At 35.3% G+C, this 26,456-nt stretch overlaps 1 protein-coding gene across 1 annotated transcript in view; it reads left to right on the forward strand.

Moving 5' to 3' along the window:
* The window catches only part of LOC116174672 (protein bric-a-brac 2-like), a 115,782-nt gene extending 90,044 nt beyond the window's left edge, over window positions 1–25,738 (forward strand). Inside the window, exon 3 of the mRNA XM_031492617.1 lies at window positions 25,544–25,738. Within this exon, the coding sequence (XP_031348477.1) occupies window positions 25,544–25,738 (195 nt within the window). The remainder of the gene's footprint in view (window positions 1–25,543) is intronic.
* The last annotated feature ends 718 nt before the right edge of the window (window positions 25,739–26,456 follow it).

The following is a 26,456-nucleotide window of genomic DNA, read 5'->3' on the forward strand; positions in this document are numbered from 1 at the left end:
TTAGCGTGATTAGACACAAACACCATTAACATTTTCCAAATGTACTCGTATCCTTAAAGTAGCCGCCTCCCATATAGCAATGTTGCTTTTAACCTTATTCTCAATGGCGCGTTTGTATGCCTCAGAGGGTGCAGAAAATGATCAAATCGAAAGTTGGTACTTATGGTTGCAGAAGAATACTACTCTCATTCGTGTTTACCAAATACATGATCACTATTTTTCGTTTGTGTATGAAGTGAAATTGTTCATCCTTGATCTATCTGCTAAAACCGATGATTCTTCAACTTGAAGCATCATTGGTTTTAGGAAATAGATCCTCTTCATCAGATGAAAAAAGAAATAAAGAATAATCGTTTTTATCTTTACTTTATCCCTAATACATAGATTTTTCATATTTAATCCACTCAGTCCGGTCGCTCGTGTCCTCAGATGCCTCTCTCGTTCAAATAGTCTTCCATAAGCCATCTTCTTCTAGGTCTTCCCTTGGGACGCTTGCATTCTCATCGACTTTCTTTCCTCAATACATGTTCACAGTACCACTCTTCGCTCCTTTTCTTTGACCCCTCCACAACCCCCCTTCCACTGCAGTCGAACCATTGCTATCGATGCGGTAATTCTCGCACATCTCCTTTGATAGTATTCCGAGCATGTTACGACGCATATTATTCAGAAAGGTGATGTTTGCGACACGAGCGAGCTTGCAAACGAGTGTAGCAAGTAATCCGAGTAAATAAGAGTTACTTTGCATTTTACATATGGCGTTATACGGTTGCCAATGCCTCCGATGGTTGCATGGATTGCAAAATTTGTGAATGATTTATTACATCATGGAAAATCATGGCCCATGGGACATGAAGAGAATTATGCTGTACTTGCACTGCAGGACCTTTTGTGTTATTAGACATTATTGAGTGCGTAGCATGGCATAGGAAAAAATTAATTGCGATACGCTTTCAATACTTAGTCTCGAAAGTTATCAGCATTTTAAAGAAGTTTTAATTATAGTTCCGCACTGGTGATTAACCACCACCAGTGTTGTACAGAAATATCGTCACAGGGGCGTGCTTTATTCCAGTGGTGTATCAAACTTGCCTTTTTTTAACGGATCGCCCCATATTTTATTACATATTTGGAAAGTACTCGAAAAGTAACTATTTTTTATGTAACATGTTATACCCTTAACTTTAACAATTCCGCTATTATAATGTTTTTCCTCAAAATTTGACAGTTTTTCGAATTTTTTTTTAGAAAACCGGCTGCTAAGATTTGAATAGAGGCCTAAGGCTCTTCCATTATCACATAATTTTTGTAGGTACTTTATCGAAAAAATAAAATTGTTGATTGATCTTCGTTCAATGATTACCTAACACAATTAACAGTAAAGTGACAGCAATGTTCATCAGCGAAGTCGTTAAAGTTAAGGATACAACATGTTACCTTAAAAAAAAACTAATTTTCAAGTATTTTCCAAATCTCCAATAAAATATGGGCAAGTTTGATACGCCACTGGAATACAGCACGCCCCTGGCGAAAAAAATATTGTCGAAACATGGAAACGGCAATTGTGTATTTGCTTTTTCGGTATCGTTTATAGTGGAAGAATTATAATCCGAGGGGTTTTAGATGCTACACCGAGTGCTACACTCTGTATAATATTATTAATTAAATAATTAATTTTAACATTGGCAAGTCTTTGTTATATTTTTTGGTAGTTATTCCACTGTATATCTTAAAAAAGTAGAGTAATTTTTCAATCAACTTTTTATAAATTTTAGAAGTAAGACTGCTATATTTTTTTCAAGGTTACCTACTGTATCTCTTATAATCAAAATAACGCAATAATTATTGTGTAGGGGCTAACATACAGGGTGTCCTACGACTAATGCCAGCTACCTATATCTATAGAAAGAGACGTCGGTATATTTTGCATTTTAGTAAACGTGGGTTATAGACGAAACAATCCTGTAAAGTAAGTGGTTAAACAACACTCTGTATAAAAAACGAACCCAACTGTAAAAAGTAATATATTAAGAAATTTCAGGCGCAGGTCTAAATTTTATAAATACTTTGAACCAGGTGTTTTAGGTGCGTTCTGGTCTCGGCCTTCAATCAGAATGGAAATTATCTTCCCCCCAGCTGTGCTCTGCACAGATCAACTAAAGATTTATCGCCGAGCTTCGATTTGAAGTTGAACTTGATCCTCCAGCTGCGCTTTGCACGAACCGACTATAGAATCCTCGCTGAGTTACGCCTTGGAGATATACATTTCTTGATTTGGTCCTCAGAAGTGCTGCAAAAATCTTCGTCCGCAGCTTGACGGTGGATCGATGGGGATAATGGCTCGCTCGTGGTTTAATTTTTATCTTCGGGGTTTACCCAATGGACCTGGCACCACGCGCTTTGCCAAAATGACCGACGCAGATTTGGCACGTGTAACTCCGATCAACGAATGCTGGCATCCCACTATTTACACTCATATTTATAGGTATGACCCAATAGACGTTTACAACTCTGCGCTATCATAAACTCTTTGTCTCGCTCTTAGCTTAATTTCAATGACCCGCTTCATTTACCCCATCCCGAATATACACACGTACAGTAGTATAAATATTAATTTACTCTATTTACATCTGAAATAAAATTGCATTTTTAAACGTGATTGTTACTTTATATTGCTAATTTGCGTTTAGCTTCGTTACGGTTAAATAAAATAACCAACTTTGGTTATGAGTAAAGGAAATAATTAATTTCCTTTCAAACTTTCAAAATTGTCACTCTGCACCTTAAGGGGTTGAAGCGTCAAAATCTGCTAATACAAATGGCAAGTTTTCTGCGGTTCGTAATAATGAGAAATTAATAATTTTATGTTACATTTTTAACAATTCAGTTTAGATTCTGCTGCGACCCTTTAACTTCGGACCACATACAAAAAATAAATGCAATGCCCCACGTTGGGCGAGCAAATACAAATGCTGTATGCAATGATTCGGCCAAAATTAACCACACAAAAAACACCTCTCTCCCAGTACACATCCCGATCGTGGTAAAAAATTCAAATTTGACTTTAAATTCCAAGTCTAAAGCAAACAATGGTCACGATTAAATTCCTTAAACTCCAAAAGGATCACTTTTGAAGACATTTGAAATGAACTTTGGGCGCAGACAAAAAAAATTAATCATAATTAAGCATGAGGCATCTATCTGAATCGTTAAAGGGATCGAATAAACACACGAGTTGCATGATTTCATATAAACAAAATTTATTCCAAATGAAAATATGTATAATATTTATTTTATTTTGTCTTTATTTTGAGTGGCCTCAACGTCCAAACCGACATAGTTTACACAGCAATTCGTTATTTTCACGCAGGTTATTTTTAAGCAGGAAACTACTGACTCTAAGGAGATATGATTTAGATAAGGTTTGAATGTGAGGTTGCCCCCTTCCTCATTTTGAGAATTTGGTTCAAGAGAAAGATTTCCCGGTGTAGAAAATTTTCAAAATACTTCTGCAATGTTATAATGTGCCAATTATGGAAATAAATGATGGAAGAAATCAATTTCATAGACAATTTTCATAAAAATTGTTAAATTCATCCAAGCCATTTAGATGCAATTACAGTTATTAGGTTATTTTGAAAATAAGAGTGAAAAAGCAAAATTACAATTTTCGAAAAATTCCTGGTCAAATACCATAGATCCTTTGCTTATGATGACACATCAATAGGCAAGTCGGAATTTATCTTGAGCCTGCTTAAAATTTTGCGCAGTATCGCGCTGAAGCGAGAACGAGGTAATTGCAGCTCAGTTGATGATGACAACCTCACTACCGAAACACGTTGCTGTAATAAAATTCGTTTTTTACGCGCACTCTCATCTATAGACTCTCTAATTTTGCCTATACTTAAATTCCAATAAAGATATCGACGATTATTATTCCTTACACAAAAAACGGAAGCGAGACTATAATTAGGACAATGGATTATTATAACAGTAAATTATTTTATAAAACGTAATTTATTACTTAATGCGGCGAGGAAAACTCTTATATTAATTTGAATATAATTATGGTGATAATTTAAAAAATTTGTGTCCGCATTTCAAATTTAAATTTAATTGTATATTAATTCAGGATTTTTGATTTGATACTATCAACGCATTTAAGATGAAATATTCGATTATTATTCATGAATGATTTGTGGAATCCTTTTCGCTGTAATTATCGGGGTGTTGGTTCTTTTTTTGCTTTGAAATGCAAAAAGAGCAGTTATATCAACATGAAAATAAAGGTGTGTATGACGAAATGAAATATTTATCAAACAAGGTACTTAACAAGTTTCACTTGACTAAAATATACAAATAAAACAATATAAATGTTTAAACAAAGCGCAATTAAAACTATTTACTTTACAATGGCTAATTTAAACCGGCCATAAAACGTTATTTATTTTATCGCGTTTATTATTTATATTCTAATTACATATTTCTTTTTAGAAGCTATAAAAATATAAACATAAATATATATTATAAAGTTGATAGCGGTCTCTTGTGAGGGCACAAATGAAGTTCAGGGGGGGTAGGGGCGGATGGATAAAGGTAATAAAACCTTAATCATAAGTTGTAAACGACTGACTGTGATAGAGATTCTTCTGCAGTGGCGTAACATTTGCTTTATTCGGTAAATACCCCAACAAGAAGAGTGCGAGAAAAAAAATTAGGTTCATTACACCTCAGTTATCTTCGGTAATGAGACGTAATAAAAGCCCTTGATTCTATGCGGATTAGTCTTTTTAGATAATATTTTACGATGAGACCATGAAACCTACTTTAAATTAAACTGTTGTCGAACTTACCACCTAAAGGTTATTAATAGAAACAATTTAAAATGTGGAATTAATAATTAAATATAAATTCCAACAGCCCATCCGCTCCTTCTTTTTATAACCGGCTCACACTTGAACTACTATAAATATATTGTAATTTGTTTTCCATTTTATAATTGCTATAACTGTACTAATTCGTTTATGTAAGCGCGCTTAATAATTTAATTATGGAATATTCTTTAGAAAAATACACATACACATTTTATCGTTGTTTTGCATATATTTGGAAGTAATTTATGTTTATAGTTATCTCAATTTTAATTCAACTAATTTAAAACAGACGCCAACTTATCTGTTATACGATGTAATGGAATCTAATTTTAGGGATCGTTTTTGTCAGTAACCTCGTCAATAACGATGCGCAAATGGAAGAATCGCAGAAGCAGTTTTTCACTTTGACCTTTTTTTGGTTCATTGGGCCACCAAACACGTTTTTGGAGAAGCGTGCCGTTTCTTGGGTTAAAAAATCATGTCCGCATGCGTTCAGAGCACAAGTTCATAGGAGGCAATTGCCCAGCTCTGGCGTTTCGTTAATGTTTCTGATAGCACACTTCACTTTTTACTGAATTGCGATTCCCTCATTTTTAGGCTCATGCTCATGATCTCCCTCTCATAAATGTTCTTTTTCCGGTTGGCATTAGCAAACTGGAATTTATCTCTCCATAATTTAGGCATTACTGTTTAAAGTATTGCAGACTGTGGATCTATAGTCGATAGAACACCCTATATAATAATTTTTGTAATAATTCATAGTTCATGGTAGTGTTCGAAAATAATTTTAAGCGTCCCAATTAGTAGGTTTAGGGACACATTAGCATGGGAAAATCTTGGAAAATATTTCCGCAGTTGGCTCGTGTTAAATTTCAGCAGTTGGCCCGAGGTGCAAAGTCAAATTTTGGTAACTGGCGCGTGATTTCCGGTCATATTTCGGCAGTTGACTTGTGTTGCCATAATTCGGCAGTTGGTTCTGGGGTGTTTCGTGGTGCCCAGTCATATTACGGCAATTGGTCCGGGGTGATATATTTCGGTAGATGTCCCGGGGTATTTTGGTAGTTGACCAGGAGTATTTCGGTAGGTAATCTGGGACATCTTGGATGCTGGACCCAAATATCTTGGATGCTGGACCCAAATACCTTGGATGCTGGACTAATCGTCTTTGATGCTGGAATCGACACGTTGGCGTCATCGGTGATTGCTGTATTTTTTTTAGTGGTGTTTGGATTCGAACCCACTATACTTGCAATAGAAGGCTAACGCGTAGCCATTTGAGCTACGGAGGTTTTAACAATTTTATAGTTATAGGTCAAAGCCAAAAATGTCTAAGAATATGTGTACCAAATTTGGTTCCAATCGGTTCAGCTGTTACACGGAAATCAGAGTACAGACAGACAGACAGACAGCCAGAACGATCGGCATCATCCAGATTTTGTCTGATTCGGATTCCCGGTGCTTTAAAACGTGTATGTTCGGAAAAAAGTTGAGAGTGAAAGTTCATTCCTCGCGATTCAAAGTCCATTACTCACCACTCAAAGTCCATTCGCCGCCATTCAAAGTTCGGTGTAAAGTCCAAAAGTTAGTTACCGGTTATAGTCCATTCCTCGCCGCTTTAAGTCCAAAGGACCAACTATTAAAGCACCCTGAGTCCAGTGCCAAAATATGGCACCCCGGACCAAGTACCGAAATATGATCCCGCACACCGAACCAACTGCCGAAATTATCCCGGGCCAATTGCCAAAATTTGATATTGCATCTGGAGTCAATTGCCGATAATTTTTTCCACGTTTCCCAGAATTTTCCCCCGCTACAGTGTCCTTATACCGATGGAAATCTAATCCAATATAGTGCTATGTGCAATGGCGAACGGTCACGGACTAGTTCAATTAAACGCAAGCAGAAACAAAACCGAAAAAAACCAAATTGATTAAACAAAATCCATCAAATAAAGCTGAAATAAAAATAGATACTCGGGGCCAGAATACCACGCTGCAAACGATCATCGATTGAAGCACATAATTACAAAAATATTGATTACCTAATAATCTAAAATATCCGGTCAACTGATGCTCAACCACAGATACCAAATGACGGGGCTGGTTTTCTTTGAATTACAGATGTAAAATTTGCTCTTTGATAGTGGAAAAACTCCCTTTAACGGGTACTGGGAAAGCGAAAAACACTGTGAATAATTTTTCTGTAAGCGTAGGCAGTCGCTTTAGCTCGACTTTAATTATATTGTTCACTTTTAAATGACTGAATAAAATCCCTTTAAACAGTTCTTTATCTTCTATAACAACGGTGCACATGATAAGACGACTGTCGCTCAACTACCGATACACAAAGAAATTGCACCACCAAAAAAGGCACGATTAACGTTCGTCTCTTCTATTTAAAACAATTTCCCTTTCCATTCCACATCTGAGTTAATATGTGCTAATATCTTGAAACTAATGATCCTGCGCAGCGATAACGCTCTTATCGCAATGATTGGAGATAACATGAGACAACTTTAATAATACATTTACATATCTGAGCAATAAAATAAACAAATTAAAGGGCGATTATTTAAACATATTTACCTGTTAAATAAATAATTCTAAATAAAATCAACAATCCTATAAAACTGGCATCGGTTTGCTCTGCCGCTTAATAAATCCCTAAAGTGGATCTAAAAAAGCGGCAGAGCACTCGGTGCGACCTTAATGGGGTCTTGATTGACCCAATTTTAAATAGTTTATTTATTTTATTTATTTATTATCTCTCTTGTACTGGCCCTGAAATGCTTGCGCCAATTACGGTGCGCATAACGCTTTTAGAGGTAACCCTCTGCAGAAGGTCTTAACGTTGTTTATACTATCGGCATTTAATTTACGAATTAGGAAACATGCAAAGGAAAATAATTCGGAGTAACCGCCAGAACTGCTCGAAACTGGGTGTGGTAACTTCATTTTTGCCAAGATGAAAAATTACCTGAACCCAGGTTTGAACTCCGAACTCCCGATTTATAGTCAAGCGCTGTACCATGAACATAAAGCGGTGTTGTTACATGTGGTATGTAGGTAAAGTTTGGAACTGAATGCGACCAAGCGTGGCATAGTTATTTTTGTACACGGACAGAACAAACAGACGGACACAATCGATCCCTTATAAAGTTGCTCGACTGATGGTGTAATATTAATTGTGTGAAGACGAACAAACTAGGGGTTTAAGGGTATGGGGAATAAACCACAGAAAAGAATTGTCGTTCCTTCTGCTCGAAAGAGGAAGGTTTTTTCATTCTGATTTCCCATGGATTTCTAGTCTTTATACTTTTAAGAGTGGGCCGTCAATACTTCTTCTAGCGGTTATTCCGTCGATACTTTTTCTAGCGGTAATTTTCGGTACCCCCCGCCCCGATATTAATGTTTTCCCCAAATTTTAGCGCGATTGTACAACTTCGACAGAGGGAGGTTTTACAAGGATTCATAAGATGCTAATAAGGCTTTATTATTTGGTGAGAACGTGTCCCTGGGAAATCTGGAGGGGAAAAAAAAGAATTTTAAGCTATTACGATCTAATCTTTGCGCCGCCGCGCGCGGTGTACATTCCCCGCATCAGTTCTATGCAAACTTAAGACGGTCATCTGAATACTTCCTTTCCGAGTTCAGCCCAAATAACGTCTCGGCCAACTTTTGTAGATTCCAGAGGGGGAATGGTATAAGGATTTAATAGTCTTTCTCGAAATTGCCATGAGATTCTTCGGAGGCTGTGGAGGGTTGGCATACCTCCCGGAAAAGAGGAAGGCGGTACATTCACTCCAATTTGTTTGTATTCTCTCAGAACCAACTTTAGAGTGGGTCATGAATACTTGGTTCTGGTTGATATTACATACCCCGCCAGACCTGGCGTTGTTTCCTCAAGTTTTTAGAGCCCTCGCCAATTTTAAAACTTGAAAGAGGGGAGGATACAGGTTAATAGCCTTCTCTGAAATTGTCAAAAAGTGCTATGAGTGTAATATTAATTGCGTGAGAACGCGTGTTACGAGGGAGTCCTTGGAGGGTTGGATACCCGCAGGAAAGGAAGAGTTGGATATAATAAGTGAGTTTATGCTTTTGGACTTTCTGTCCGTCCATCCGTCCGTCCGTGTACATAATAACTCGCGAACGGTTTCGAATTTTCCAATTCTGTTTTCAGTATTATGTTTATCATCGCCTAAGGAAGGACTGATTAAATTTTCCGTGACTCAGGAGCTCGTTTGCTAGATTTGTTACAAGTTTATTTAGTGATCGGTATGGATGCACATTTAATCCTGGGCCATCCGAAACGGATTTCCATGGGTTATGGCCCCACTAGGGCTGTAATTCTATTGCGTATGGAATACACCTCCCAGGAAAAAAAGGAGAATTGGTCATCATTCGAGCCTAACTCTACCGACCCGCCGGTGGTACACTCACTTCCAATCTGTTTGTATCTTTCTAATGGTAGCTTTCAAGAGTGGGTCATTGTCTTCTCTGGGTGGGTATTGACCCCTTCAAAAATATTTAAAACCTTCACCGATGGAGTATGTATGGAATACCCCCAGGAAAAAAGAAGACTTGGGCCACTTTCCTTCAAAAGGGAGGTAACGCTACTACCTTATATCCAAATTATTTTGGTATTTTAGTTTAAAAATGCGTTTTATGTTCACAAGAGTTGTGCATAATTTATATTTGTTAACGAGGGACAAAAGCGACTTCATGATCTTGGACGTTCTGTCCGTCCGCCCTCCGTCCGTCTGTGTATTGATAACTCACAAACGGTTTCAAATTTTTCAGTTCTGTTTTACGTAAAATTGATAACATTTGTATCTATTAATCAATAACAATGCATATGCAATAGCTGGGATATCCGAAACATTCTTTCAATCACCTGTGCCCACGTTATTGTTTTCGCATCATCGCTCATTGCTAACTTTTTTAGGGGGTCCGCTTTGGTTATACGCATTCCGGCGATATGCAGTGGCGTAACTACAATGCCTCAAAGGTACGCAATGTGCACCAAAAAAAATGTACACAAATTTAATTCGTTTATAAAAATTGTGAAAAAAAAGAAAAAAAACGAAGAACCATGCACATGCTTCCTTTTACAGTTTAGAGTTACAGTCCGAAGAAAATTCAGAATCATTGTTCACGGAGGGTAAATATAGGTGAACAATCTCCTTTCTCATTCCGAAGTCTTTTACATAAAGTACATGAAATACTTTGTTAATTAGCGGGACCTTCTCCAAACCAGAAGGTATCTGGAGGTCTTGGATACGGTAACCTTAGACTGAAGTTGTATGTCGAGATGAATGCCGCTAAGTAATTTTAACACTCCAGCATTTACCTCTGCACGGAGTAACAGACATTTAAAAAACCAATGAATTTCAAAATGCAAAATCAGCAAAGCTAATCAAGACACTATTTTCTACATATACAGATTAACTTCGTTTAAAAATTGCTGATATAAGGAAAGGGCCCCCAAATGTTTTTGAAGACACTGGCGATAATGACGATGCTGGAAACGTCCTTTGCTATCTTAATGGACCTTTTCCAAACCCAATTTTATCGTGGATCGATGTATTTACACATTAAAGAATCGTCACGATCCATTCAGAATCTTTTTTTGCTTTGAAACGACGCGGCGGCGACTTGCAGTCTTGCAATCAAAAGCGCGAATTCCACGCGGTGACCCACAAATTCGTGACTTTGAACTATATCGTTAGCGTTGTCTACATTTAAAAAAGGATCATTACATGTACTTCAAATAGTGAGTAAATTATTCATACTTGATTGTAGAATGACGTGTCTCAGTTAAATATTTATACTTTAACATTTAATAAATACCGTCCAAGTGTTTTCAACGTTAAATATTAAACTAATACAAGATTGATTATTTAATGAAGTTTTTTTCCTACGTACATGTACGTCAAATTCTTGGAAATTTAATTTATTTAATTATTAATGTAAATGTAGCGTGGCTGTTACAGAAACGTACCGAGCGTATACCTACGATTGTTTAATTTTTTAATTTATATTTTCATTATTGCCGGTGTCACGACGTTGTGTTTGTTTTGTCCGCGCATATATAAATATATGTTATTACAAACGCGATGTGAGTTTCTTATTTATGGACTGTGTTGACAGTTCTCATTTGTCCCGGCCCACACGGCCATTCCGTCTTTGTTTAATTTGTAGCAATTCTTTAATCAAATAATAAATTAAGGGTCAAGAAACTGCATCTCCACCACCGCACACTCGAAACGGGCTGCGCGCCCAAAACGTTAAGGGGGCAATCGATCCTGCTGCCCTCTAAAAAACAGCCAATACCATTAAATATTTACGCTCAAATAATATATTTTCACTACTGAAAATGTCTTAATGTGAACGAATTACATTGGCGAGAAGTCTTTTCCATTTGATCTTTTGTCGATTTGAATCGCGCGAATAAAAATAAAATTACGCCTCGAATGTTAAAAACAAGTTTTATTATTTATTTTATTTGTTTTATTTGCAATACCCGTCCTACGTGTAAAATGCAAAAGGTCTTTGAACTGATTTAAGGATATTACACGTAAAAAATGTGTGCGGACATAGGAATGATTTATTAATTGTAATTCGCCATATTATAATTTAATAATGCAACCCTCTTCTTTACCCACTCTTATTAGTGGCGCGCATTCATTACGTATTAATTGTGTCGGTTTATTAGAGATTAATATATAGAAGTTGGTTAGGTACTTGAAATAAATCTAAATTCTTTATTAATGACAGTCTAATGTACAAAGAAGTAATATTCAACATGAAATGCGAAGCTACGGTAAAGAGTTATTATAGACCACATATATCTGCGTGACTCATTTAAAATTCAATGCCAAGAAAAACTAATTTAATATGAATAAGTAATTCCAAATAAATATAAAAGTTGTGATGAGCACCTACGGGCGCGCATTAACTAATATAATATTCTATTATTTTTTTATTCCTAACCATAAATTATGAAAGGAAGTATATTTTCTCTCGACTGTATATATAAATTATTTATATTCAAATCCATTGTACCTCTACAAGACCGGGGGTATACATTATTAAGAAGGTGCTCCCCCTATATACATATATACTACATATATAATATACAAAAAGAATATATCTTTATTTTATCAAGCACGGTAGCCAGACACTCCATGTGTGCTGTATGTACCGGTCATTAATTTATAGACGCATCAGTTCCATTTTTTATTCCACATTCTGTATGAATTATTGGCGTCTTATGTGCGGCTTACTTTATTTTTGGTGGTCCCAAAACATTCTTTTGTCACATTTAGCTGCAAACGCATTGTGAAGCTCATTCCTTCTCGTCATGTGTAATTTTTAGGCCACTTGCGTAGTGTAAAGGCAATCCTATTTGTTTTAAGATTTAAAAAAAAACAATAACTGATTTGACATTATTCCTGGGAAATTTTGTTTCGTGTCTGAAATGAAAAGAAAGGGAGGAATATGGAAAATCAGAGTTTTCTATTCTTGCCTCTGACCAAAGTTTCATGGCCGAGTTTTTTTTAAGAGGTACCTATTACATTAATATAACTTTTTTTGCATTCCTTGACCGTTGGTAAAAAGGACTGAATTATTTGGAAAATAATCTACCCTAGTCCGTTAAAGCTTTTTACGACGAGAAAGTCGTGTAAGATCAAAAAAGTAAAGCTAACAGTCCCTTTTGAATACAATACACCCCGTGTGCAAACGGTCGATCTAAAAACAAATTAGGAGATCTCAAAATTTACTAACGGTTCTGTCAATAATAATCCAATAAACCGATCAGGACATGAAATATGCGATGTTCGGCGAAACAAACACTTTAACATGAATCAGAAACAAAAAACACTCACTTTTAGTAGACCACAACTGGCTCGAAGACAATAACAATTACTTTACTGATAAGATGGTAACTTTTCTTGTATTACACTTGATTCTTGATAAATAACACAGTAAACTTGTTTCCGCATTATTTTACTAACATGAGGACGATTACGCTTTTTATTTTTAAAATTGCATTACCGACTGGACTACCGGTATAAAATTAGCGGCACACACCTCGCACTCTCTTTCAAAATACCCTGAGACCGCTACGTTTACTCTTCATTCTTCCTATTTAAGCAAAATCCACAGTCGAAATTCGTCAGAACAGATAAAACACCTGCATCGCTTATCTCGCACGTGACAGTGTCGAAAAACCAATTAATTCTTGTCCGACAACATCTTTTTATCAACACCTGACCAGAAAAAAACCTTAAACTCCCCTAAAAATTTTGATTAAATGTTCTCTTCGTTATCCGTTTTAAATTTATCAGATAAACTAAATAAAACAAATAGAATTAAACGAATAACAATTACCGACTGAATTTACAATAAAAAAACTAACATTAAAACGACAATTTAATCATTTTCTCCAATTCTGTGTCTGTTTTAAAGAAAAAGAGATGAAATAACTAATTATGTTTCATACAGGATGTCCTGGCCGTTATTTCCAATATTTTGACCGAAATTACGTTAACAACACGTATTTTTACACTACAAGGTGGCTCGCTCTCATCTTCAGCATTGTTTCAAGTTTTTAAGATAAAGAAACGACACCCCCATGTAGTTTACACAAAGATATCTATATATTTACTCTTACTGTTAGATGGCACCCCCAACAGATTCTATTTAACAAGTGATCATTGGATCAATTAATTTGAATCTTTGAATCACCTAAAGGAATAATAACACATAACCTAACTGACAGAAATACCATTTCATTTTTAGGGAGCGCAAAAGTATGGCCTAAATACTGCCAAACCAAAATTGGTGTAGAAATACACTGTGTGCGCGAATTTTCACTAAAGGAAACTCTTCGCCCCTAGAAAATTCACCTCCAAGCGAATGAATGCCATACTTTGTCTGGATAAATACGCTCAGTCTTCGAATATTTTCTCCTAAGTAATCGACCCTCAAGATCAAAGGGAAGTACTACTTCTTTGGCGGGATGAATTTTTTGCAGATAAATAGTATGACAGGGAGCTTTTTGGGCGCATTTTTATTTAAGACGTGTGAGCATCATGGCGGAATTTGGAGCGAATATACCTACCAGTGATAAATTTTTGGGCTCGGGCAGGAAGCGGGATTTTTGAGCTGAATACACTTCTAGCGCATATTTTGAGAAATAATTTCTGGGATGAATTTTTAGATGGAGCATATTCCGGTAGGTAAATGGCTTCTGAGACCAGGACTAAATGGCATCTCTTTCGAATAAATCAACAAAGTATCATTGGATCAATTAATTTGAAATAGGGAATTTCCCTTTTTTGCTGGGGGAATACTCCAGACCCCCCGGTTCTGTGTTATTACCCAAAACAAGTACGGCCAACACGTTTTCGAAAAGCAGAAGGGGAGTGTTGGATATATGAAATACTCGTTAGGAAAAAACAAGATTCGATGGTACTTTTTTAAAGTATGGCGAGTCAGGGGTATGGAATACCTCCCCCCCCCCCCTCACCCCTCGGAAAGGAAAATTATATTCTTAGGGAATTTCCTTTTTTATCTGGCGCCGGTTGTATGTCATTATCCAAAATAGGCTTATTAATTTATTGTCCCTCAACAGGCTTACAACCAATTACAGGGTGACCCGCATAATGCTTTTTAGAGGTGCCCCTGCAGAAGGTCTTACTTGTTCTAAACTACTCCGTTATTTACCTTACGAATTAGGAAAACTGCAGGAAAACCTAGTTCGGAGTAGCTGGAAGAATGCTCAAAACTCCGGTTTTGTAGCCCAACGCTCTACCACAGAGTACTCACTCATGTTTTGGAAAAGCACGATTGAACGTAGCAGTAGGGGAGTGTTGGGTATGGGATACTGGCTAGGAAAAAACAGATCTGATGGTACTTTTTAAGTATCACTAGAATCTTTAAGGGTCAACGTAGTCATAGAAATAAAAAGAACGGGTGAGTTTCGTTGAGTATAATTCATTTGACGTCGATTTTTCCCGGTCCCAAACTTCACTTCGTGCTTCTTTGTTGAGAAGTCTTTTTGCGATTTTTCCTACGAGCGATATGGAATCTTCCAATGACACAGTAATCGCGTATCGAGAAAAATTTGCAACGAACCACTGTGAATGCCAGAGTTTCTTTGCGCGGAACAAGTATAATTGTACGCAAGACCATATTATGGAAGGAATAGAATTGTGCAGCAAGGTACAAAGCGTGAACTCCAGCGACAAGAGAATGAAGTAAGGTCAATGAAACCTATAACACTCGGATGTCCTCTAGCGGCGAACTAAAGAACTATGGTAATAACAAATCTACCATAAAAATAACTTATATCGTAACTAAATATTTGCCGGGCAGAATTTCTAGTCAACCAATGACCCTGTTACAGGCGAATATTCAGGGGGCGGAATTTATTTCGAGAATCAATTTCGAGGGTGAATTTTTCGTTGGAGAATATTCTGGTACCGAATGATGACGTTTCTTGGGAATAAATATCCTAAGACTAATAATTCAAAAGTCAAGCAAATTGACCTTTGTGGTGAAACGAATTTTTGGTACCGATTTGGTCTAGTGACTTAGGCTCATAAATTGGTCAATTTTTTTAATTCCATGACAATTGTCCAGCAGCGGCTCTTTAATAACAAATTCCAAATTACAAAATTGCAATTGAATCAAAGGAAACGGAAATGAAAATGGATTATGGAATCCTAATAAGCTGTCGGGTTGTTGGATTTTAAACCATAAATGTTCTCTGGCACCAAGAGAGCTACCTAAAACAAGATGACAAAAATGATATCAATCCCCAAACGGCTGACAAGAAGGCTGATAAAATAAAACGATATGAAAACCGACCAATTTTAATGGTCCCAAGGTAAATTTTGTGGCTGAATATTCCAGGAGCGAATATTATGAAGGAAAGTCTAACATGAAGGGAATTTGTGAGGTACTTTAAGGGGGCTGATAATCCTTAAATGGAATTTGCGAGGCACCTGAAGCACACTTAAGAATGAATTGAGTGTAACGTGAAGAGAATTTTAGAAAAACTGTAGGAAGGCTTAACGATAACTTGATAAAAGTTTAGGGAGCATTTAATGGGAGCTCTAGATGAGAAATTCAAGAAGAAAGGAAAAGGGTTCTTCATGAAAGTGTTAAGAGACACTTAGGACATTAAATGAATCCTGTGAGTGAAATTAAGGCAGGGACCTTTAATTAATACATTTATACATTATGTACGATTGTATTTGTTCCTAAATTAAAAAGCCAAGGTAGTAGAGAGGAAGGGGTATACGAATAGACTTACGGCGAAATTAATAATAATTGTATTAATAACAGTTGAGTATGCGTATTCGGTGCACTAAAGCGAATGGCCTTTATCGAGAATTTTATTAATCGGAGCGCCGCATTACGTACTTTATTTCCGAAGTTTAAAATATGGCCTTACTCCAATTCAGACCCACGAACGATTTACGTATTTTCCGGGATAAACAAAACTTTGCGCGGACCTGTAAGCGTTCTCTTGCACTTGGAAACGAGTAACGCTCAATAGTTTCACTTACATTAAGCACGTTAATCTTACAATGTGAATTTCCATGACCGCCAAACTTAGCGCTGAAATTGGGCGATCGTGAAAATTGAACGACTAGCTCGCACAAAGTTGCAAATTCTGATTTCGTTGGTATAGTTTATAATATAAATAATAACGGAGTGCAATTAATTAAAACTAATCATACGAGAAGGGGAAGTCGAAAGATTGGGTAAATTTTGGAATTAGTAAAATTGACCTTGATAATCCTGATGGATTTTGTGCAAGGATTCAAATTGCAGTGAACATTTTACCGTAAACTTCTAACACTACAAAATTGTGACGATCTAGCCGCCCAACTCGAAACGGGATTTAAATGTTATTCTAATATCCATTTAGGACCACCAACCGTTCTGAAGTGCCTCGTGACGACTGCTGGAAACCGATTTAAAAACCACAGGATCTCATAAACTGGGCCCCCGTACTCGTAGTTGTAGTGCCAATAATCGCCACTTACCGCTTCAGTAGGTAACATGTCACATTTCTTTATTAGCTTCCATATGCAAATTAACGCAATTAAGATTTTTCAAAGAGGCGGAGCTACCGTTTAAAATTTAGACCAATTTTAGCAAACATCAATGTTGAATTTAATGACTGTGTTAACGTTACGAATTACGTTTCGAAAACACTCTCCCACGTATTTATGCTGATGAGGTTGCCCCGTTTATATTTTATATTTATTTTTTTCGATTAGTATTATGAATAAAATTAGAGATGTTGATTTATTTGTTGATAATGACATTTCGTTAATCTATCGACGATTAACAGATGGTCCATATTACACATCTAATTTTAATTTATAGTCCCAAAGGTCAACAGACACAATTCGTCGGCTCCTCCAAATACCAAAACTAATTAAATCGAAATTTTATTTTCTTATTTCACGGCCCGTTTTTATTACAAAGGCTATTAATAGGCACCTCTCTTGCTTTTCGACGAAAATGTGCGTTGCGCGCATTTTGCGTGAATGAAAATTTTCCTGAATGAAAGCTCGGAAATCTTGAAATGTGCTGCGCCCTCGGCGAGGTCCATCGGTCTCGTAATACAATTTTGGGCTGTAGGAATTAATTGTCTACACACATTCATCTTGTAACATCGGAACAAGTCCTAGCAATTACGTCATAAATTGAAACGGCCTTTATTACCCAAGCTTCTTTTTTGATTTATAAGTAGTACCTAATAATAAAAAAATATTGCGTATAATTGCAGCTGTTGATTCACATTTTTTCATCAGCTAGTAATTTTATTACCCTGATTGTATGTTTCGTTTTCATTCAAATCAATGAATTATTAATGAGTTCGTTTTCTTATTTCCTTCACTAAGTGAATTCCGACTCTGACTTGAATTTTGGTTGAAGCAGATTGCCGTTTTGCATAGATTTACATCGGTATCCTACGTTTAATTAATTTTTGATAATTAATTTCGTTACTTTCTAAAAGACACCATCGTCAAAACTGGCGCAAATTATATATTAAATATAAACATCATTTAGAAATCATACAAAAATTTCACAATTTATTTGTGTATTTCGCGAACATTCTGCTGAAAATAGAAGTTCTATGCCTCGGTTTTACTTAATAACGATATTAATTGGGATGATAGGACTTTATTATTCAGAATAGGATTCACAGACTTATTTATTTTACTCGCTTGATGATAATTGTACAGTGCTATTCACTAAGAAGTAGACATAGAGACTTATGTGTATTGTTTTTGCCTATGTCTACTTGTTAATGACAAGATCTCATGAGGGGCGCCTAATTTTATGCAACCAAAATAACTTCTTAAAACAAATGAATATCTGGCTGTTATATTAATTAATTTGTATTCAACTGAAGAAGTTGATATTGTCAATTGATGTAGTGCCGGTAATGGTTTAAAGAGCGTAAAAGATTTAAAATCTTCGTAAGCTTCGTCATAACTTACCATACGTTGAGCGCCACCCATTTTCATTAAATAATTGAAGCTTCCTCGTATGAAACTGGAAAGTATTGAAATTCAACAATAATTATTACTCCAGTAATTCGCTTGATGCATTTTACTTCAACTAAACAATTCTGCTCCATATTATTTTGTATTCTACTAATCTTTGCTATTCAAAACACCTACTCTGTGTACTGTCTTCTATAGTACACTTCTGTTTGCGTTTGCCTTGTCGTGAGGTATAGGTGTAGAGGAACCTCCACTGCCTTTGCTGTTTGTCCGTTCTTGTTTGTTATTTTTATTTTTTTCTATTCACTACCAATGCGTATATTACGTTCTTCGCATTTTATACGTTTTCGCTGTCGGTATTTGTACCTAAAAACATCTTTCTTTAAGTAGTCCTAACTTCATAGCCGTTTGACGGAGCAAACGTCAAAACTGAACGCATTACGTCAGCTTTGCGGTGGTCCGTGTGGGTCAATCTGACTCAGTAACCCAGTTTGATCTAATCCAGTGACCCAGTCTGACCCAGTTGATACTGTAACTTCCAAGGTAAGTCCCAAAATAGTCCAATGACCCGTTTCATTAAGTTAAATGGTAGATTATCCATTATCCAATTAGCTACAGTCTAGGGCTCCTACAGGGTTGTGATTTAATGACTGATAAATTCAATAAAAATGAAATAGAGGCGTGTTCAAAAATACCTTCTGATTCCTTGATTTTGTTTTTCGATTACCAAAATGTAGGTATACAGGTTGCCCCAAAAAGCAGGGCAGACAGGTTATCGTGTTCCCCAGAAAATTCAAGATACGTTTCAAATGCTCCCAGAACATTTTACATTTTGATTTTAAATATGTTTAGGGGAATTTTCCGAAAGAAAAATAATGATGGTTTTGTTTGTCTGTCCGTCGTTCCTCGTCTAACTCGAGAACGAAAAGAGACAGCGCCTTCGCCAATCGATTTCAGTGTCAAAAAAAATTCCCCTACCGAAAATCGTATGCCATTCTTCGTATTTTGTCTAGTTCTTCCCTAACCAAACACATTTTTCATGCCCACAAATCAGCTACAGAATTTTTTTAAATTTTAGTTTTAATTTTCTTAGTTGAACTGCGTTTCCAGGCACGTTGTAAATTCGTTGAGAAGGAGAAATTGAGGAGAACTTGAGAGGAACCTGATTATTTAGAATATGGTAGGAACTTAAGGGAAACTTAGGCAACTTTGCGACCTTGAGGAAATTAAGATGCTGGAGAGAATTTCACGAGAACTTGAGAAAGATTTGAACTTGAATAGAATATAAGGGATACTCAATAGGAAATTTAAGGGAAATGTGATGATAATTTGAAGGAAGCTGAAGAAGAACTGGTACTTAAATCGCGATTTAAAAAAAAGTAACATTGAAAATAATAATGTTCAAGTAGTAGAAGTATCTAATTTTATGCATAGCGGTTCGAAAGAAGACTGTCGAAAATTACTTGGAAAATTACACAACATCCGGTTAATCTCCATAAAATAATGATAATACTTTTAATTCTTGCAATCATTGTCATCACTGGACTTTGGGCTGGATCAAATAGAAGTATTTTGGAAATATTTAATGATATATGCACAATCGTGGTTTCGGCTAAATGTATATAAGTAGGTATTTCAGTTCTTAGTAAAGTGTCTATAGAACATGTGTACCAAATTCGGTTCATTTCGATGCAATAGCTTAGAAATCAATATCGAAAAACGTCAAAAGTTGACAGTTTTTTGTTACTTTGACATACGATCTACCAAAATGCTTTTCAGTTCTTCCTTGTCTAAGAATATGTGTACCAATCGGTTTAACCGGAAATGAGAGTACAGGTAAACCGACCGACATCATCGGAGTTTTGTTTTATACGAATTCTTGCTGTTTCAAAATAACGTGTATTTCCGTAAAAAAGGAGGGGAGGGGGGCATTTTTTAACTGAATACACAATACCTCCCTTACTGACGTGCGGGTGGTAAAACACATTTAAATAATTGGACATTCGGCAAATTTTCCTAACAGCAAGTCTGAAAATGTAATATAGATATCCGTAACGTGGATAAGAACTGCAAAATTTGGGTGAATTTTGGGATTTGAAATTTCCAAATCGCATAGATTTTTGGAAAAATAACTTAAGCACTGGTAAAATTTGAAAATAAGTTTTCGATATATTTGGTACAAACCTAGAAACATTTTTCAAGCAAATTATACTTACAATTTTCACTAATTTCGGAATTGTGCTAAATTCGATTTCAGAAACTTTGCGATTAAAGTTATAAATTATTGAATTTTAAAATTTCTGGATTTCGTAAAATGTATTTTAAAAAAATTTCTGACAGATTACACATTTGAAGAACTTGAGACAACTAACACGATATAAACAAAATTTAGACACATTTCAGAATAATTTTCCAAAAATATTTTGTAAAAGAAATTGTATGTAAGTTTTCTTTGGAAATAGAGTATTTATGACGAAAGAGAATACAGAAAAATTGAAAGAATGACATAATGGTATGGAATTTTCAAGATTTCAGAAATCTTGCCAAGAAAGTTTTGGAAACATTCTAAAAATAGATGATAGGATAATTGAAAATAATTACAAAATTAAGCAATTTCGAAATTATTTCAAAAACATTCATTTATTTTTAAAATTTGACATTTCGAAAAATTATTCTTAAAAATCCAGGAAAAATGGGAGGGTAATTCAGAGTGTTAGTAAACTCGAAAAATTAAAATTGATGTTGGAAATTTTTCGAAACTGTCATTTCAAAATATGAGGTTTCAGAAAGTTTTGAAAACGAAATCGACTATTTCCTGAGAGTTTAAAATACTTTAAAAACATATCGTAAGATTTCATGAAATTTCAAATGGTTGAAAACGTTTTAATAATTTTGAATAGTGTTAAGAGAGTATGAACGTAAAGTATTAAAAAATTATAAAAAGGTTCTTAAAATAATTAATAACATCGCATAAAATTTAATATACAGGAAAAAGCGAAAGATGTTGGTCAATCCTAGTTTCTGTCCTGTTTACTATTTAAAAAAATGCCACTTACAGCTAGTTTATCGAAAAGTTTTAAAGTACGACTTTTTATAATCTCCTTCAAGTATTTCTTCAAGAAAGTGTAAAAAAGTATGAGTCAAAAACTCCTGGTTCGTCTCGAAATATAAAAGTTGCATAGGTCTTATGCGAAAATAAACGCCTATATTTTTGTTTTCGCCCTCACCGCAACTGAAGCGAGAATTAAACGTTTTTAATAAATGAAAATTAAATAATTTTATTACGTCAAGCAAAACAAATGTTCGAATTAATATGGAATAAAATAAACCGCTTGATAATTAATTAAAAAGCAACAGTAATTTGTGGATTAACGCGAAACTTTGGCTTCATAAAACGTTGGAGATATAATAACGATTATCTAATTTTGATACGCCTGAGCCTTTTATAAACGTTGAACTCTTCATTTATTGTATTCTCCCGAACTTTTTTTTTAATAAGTTATACGTTTTTAATTAAAGTACGTCCCACACCGTGTTTACCGCCGGTAGGTTGTTGTAATTTCTTCGACGTAATTAACCTAATTAAATACGTTACTCACATTTGCGTATTAGGTGGTAATTAATGGGGCTTACTGAAAAGCTAACAAAAAGGTTTTGGAAGACGTTTTTTTGTCGCAATTAGTGGCGACGAAATATCCCCGAGTGCCTGCTTGAACGTGTGTAAAATACAATTAAATTTTTATTTTATTACCGTAACGCCTTCCATACGTCGACATAATAGAAGAAATTCATAAAAATAAAACCAAACATTATGTATCTTAACGATCGTGGTCCACGCTTCATAAAATTTCCATAATAAGACATAAACAATAATAACATTGGTTTGAAATGATTAAAATTATAAGTTTACAGCACATTCTCTCAAAAGATTTTATTGCTCTCACTAAAGAATCCAAAGATACGCCACTGGCAATAAGTGGAACCGCAGACTCTGCTGGGACGGTTAATTATTTTTATTATTTTAATATTCCCGACAAGACGGGTTCATGGCCATTATCATTAAATATATATTACTTTTATTCTCCGGCCATTCATACATGGCTCCAATATACTAATAATAATAGTAAACACTTAATGCGCTCTCTTCTCAATGTAAGTACCACGGTAATAAAATTTGTATTAGAAGTGTACACAGAGCGCACACACAAAAAAAATTATCTAATCCACTTACGACATTTTAATTAATATAATGTCTCAATTTCGTGTTTGATATACTAACTGTGAATTAGAATACCACCTAAAGGCTTAAAATGTTATTTGGTTTAAAAGATTATAAACCGCCTCTTTCATATTATACTCGTAGTTTATGTTATACTTTTTTTGTGTCGCGCCAAGTAAACATCAGACAAATCTAATTGCTTAATTTTGTGACATTAAACTTTATTGTAACTATATAATAATGTAATTAGAACTGGAATTTTTTTGTCCGATTTGTCCTTTTCGAAGGACTTTTTGCTCGTTAATGATTATAGGATCGTATTTTAACTAAATTCAGTCTATTAGTACATCCGGAGTTCGTACAAAAACTAGTTTGATTGATTAGGTTAGTAGTGTATTAAGATTGTTCATTTGCTAGAGTTCTTGTAAAAATTAAATTAAGCAACTGAAAAACAACTGATGATTTAGGGGGGTTAATTCATGTAGTCCCCCTTGAAAGTGAGTGCCAAGAAATAGAAGAAAGACTTCACAAAGACCATCAAGTGATTTTGATCCAGAAAATAGAAAATTGGTCAGAGTCAGAGATTCTGAAAATAAGTAGAATGTTATCAAGGGATGCGGACTTGCCCCTGGAAAGGTTTTGGAACTGCTGCGAGACGGATGTCACAGATAACAGGATCCAGGATTTGAAAGCAGATTTACGGTACAATGCCACGGTAGCAATTGCCCGAACGGGAACGGAAGCAAGAAAGACAAATTAATTCGCGGTGTATACGAGAAACCAAATGCATGAAAGCGAAACAATATCCCCTCTTGCAATTAAAGGAACAGAAATCAAAAAGCTCTACGGAGCGGTAAACATTTCGGTGCAAAAAAAGCAAAAGCTGTAAATTAATTATTTGGGAGACTCGGTGGCCTTGATGAAATTTCAAGATTAACACCCGAAAAGAAAAATCTCACATGAACACTATATAGGTCGCACAATGGGCTCGAATAAGCACACAATTAATTAATAATAATAATAATAATACGCTTTTATTCCCCTTAAGTTTGTATAAATAACAATAGAAAAATATATTTAAAAAAAAACTAACCTCGGGGAAAGGGACTACATTCAGCGCACAAAACACTGTTCTTCCATGTATTCCATGATTGACAATCACAAAAAAATTTATTCCGAGACATTCAATAAAAAATTAAAACAAAATTCCTAAAATAAAGAGAAGCTTACTTCACACACAGATGATCGATAATTAAAAATTTTTTAAAAAATCCAAAATTACTTACAGTTTTCCTTTTTAAGTAATTCAAATATCTGGTCGTGAATGGTTTGCTACATTCAGTACCAAAGTATCAAAGACACAAAAACACTCGCTGACAGCGTCTGGAAACTTCACTTTTTTTAAAATAAATTGGACACAATGACTCGAATTAGCTTGGTAAACAAGATGAAAAAGATTCGCAGCGGCTAGTGGAATGGTAAAAACTTTCGCGAAGCGGACAATTGCTTTGTGGACTCTCACTAGTATTAACTTTTTCTAAATACGAACAAACCTTTAAAAAAAGAAACTTTCCACAAACTTTTGCAACTTCACTGGACTATCACTTAAGTCTTTTATTATTAAGACCGCTGAACTTCTACGCACTATATTTCCAAACCGACAAATTGCACCTTCAACAAAATTAATAAATTAGTAACTTAGCGTAAACAAATTTACGTTGTCGCCAGTATTTAAGGAAACACCACCTCCATCATAGAATAATCTCATTCTTCCAGTATTTACAAATAAAGCGTAAATGACAACTAGATTAGATAACGCCGGCTTCGAAGGCACGCATCCTCACTTACGCCGAAATAATGCGCACATCATTGACCACCACTTGTTATCAGCACCAAATGAGTATTTTCGTTAAAATTAATCAAATAATATCAACATTTTTTAACGCAAACAAACACTTAAATAACGTTTCTATAAAAATGCCTATCTAAATCGAATAATTTGCAATAAATAGGCCCAACAAATGACTTTACGGTATTTCTTTTCCAATCAACATAGGAATTCCATCTTACTATCAAGACATTAAATCTACCTTCAATCAATCAATAGTTTCAATAGTTTTCCTCTTCAGTTTTTTGTTGCTGACTACACTTACTAGCTTGCTTATATTTTTGCTGAATTGTTCCCACCGAGATTTAAAAAAAAAAGTTCGCTGACGACTGACTTTTCAGCAGCTTATTGCAGCAAATTTGATGAAATTTGTTGTATTTACTGAGCCCTGGATAGATTTCATAACAAATCGTGAAAAGGTAGCTCTAAATTTGGATTTTTTTTTCGAATGTTGTAGATAGGTTTTTTGAATTTCAAAGGTTATTAAATTTCATAGAAAATTTACAGGCTGTCCAAATGTAGAGATTCGATTCAATGAATTATGCGGCTAGTGGAATTTCAAGAATACATCTGTAAGCATTTAGTGGAATTGAGGATTGTCCTGTCCGCATCTTCTAATTTCTGTAGAGCATTGTTTTCGTAATGGGTTCCGAATATCTGGAGACGAGATGTCGCAGTAACTAGAGCCAAAGTGGGCCTTATATACTCCAAACCACTTAATAAGCATGAGATCATTCGGTAGTGTGAGAAATGTAGAATTGGCATCTTTGAGAAGTACGTGGGATTTGATTCATTACTTTAACTTTTATTTAATTGGTAGTGCAAAAATGAAGAAAACCAATGAGCGTATAAATATGGACGTGTTTAATTGATGAGAACCCATTTTATAGGTGATGGTTAATGAGAAAGGATAGTAGGGATCCCTACGGGGGGATTTTTGAGGTCCATTCGGTCTTTTATTTGACGATTCTTATATAAATGCAACTATTATTGATAATAAACTAATCATTGATTGATTATAGTTAATTCAGCATATTCAGCTGATCCAACAGGTTCATAAAGTGGTCCAAGAGATTTTCCACCGGGTTCAACAGCCATGTGAACTGGTACGGGTTGTAAAATATGTTGGACTGCTTCACGAACCTGTTGGACCAATTGAAAATGCTGTTGAACCTCTTTACGAACCTGAAAGGGAGGGCGTGCTCGGCTCTGACTGACGTCACGACCTGCAACCGGCCCCCTCCTAACAATTCACAGAAATTAAAATGTTTGAAGTAATTTCCTAGAGATCTCGACACTCGAAATTCCATCTACGTCGTCATATCTGATAAAACACCTGCCTCGCTTATATCGCACGTAACATTGTTTGTCGAAAAATCAAATAATTCTTGTCCGATAACACCTTTTTATCAACCAGATCGTTTCACGTAAAAATTGCGATTAAATGGTTACCCGTTTTCAATTTATCATACTAAATACAACAAATAGAATAAAATGAATTAGACAATGAATTAAACAATTAATTAAACTTCCAATCAGAAACTAACATTAAAATTGTAAATCAAAAAATTTTCCAGTTCTGTGTGTATTTGAAAAGAAAAATCTCCAGATCTTGTGCAATAACTTGAAGTATGTTATATACAGGATGTATTGGCTACTATTTCCCATATTCATACCGAAATTACGTTAACAACACGTATTTGTACGCTACAGGGTGCTCGCTTTCATTTTCGGATAAAAATCTGCTAGTGCTAATGAAAATATCGTGAAAATCCAAAAGCGCAAATAGTTTTGCAAAACAAATTCTAACAGTAAACTTAAAGCATGAAGGCGCTTTTCTTCAGTTAATGGATAAGGAAGGATTTTATCTGTGGTGTACTATTTTACCTAATTATCAGCTCCTTGATCGATATTGTTTTAGATGATGGGTGAACA

This window comes from Photinus pyralis, unplaced genomic scaffold, assembly GCF_008802855.1.
Source record: "Photinus pyralis isolate 1611_PpyrPB1 unplaced genomic scaffold, Ppyr1.3 Ppyr1.4_LG6, whole genome shotgun sequence".
NCBI classification, from domain to species: Eukaryota; Metazoa; Arthropoda; class Insecta; order Coleoptera; family Lampyridae; genus Photinus; species Photinus pyralis.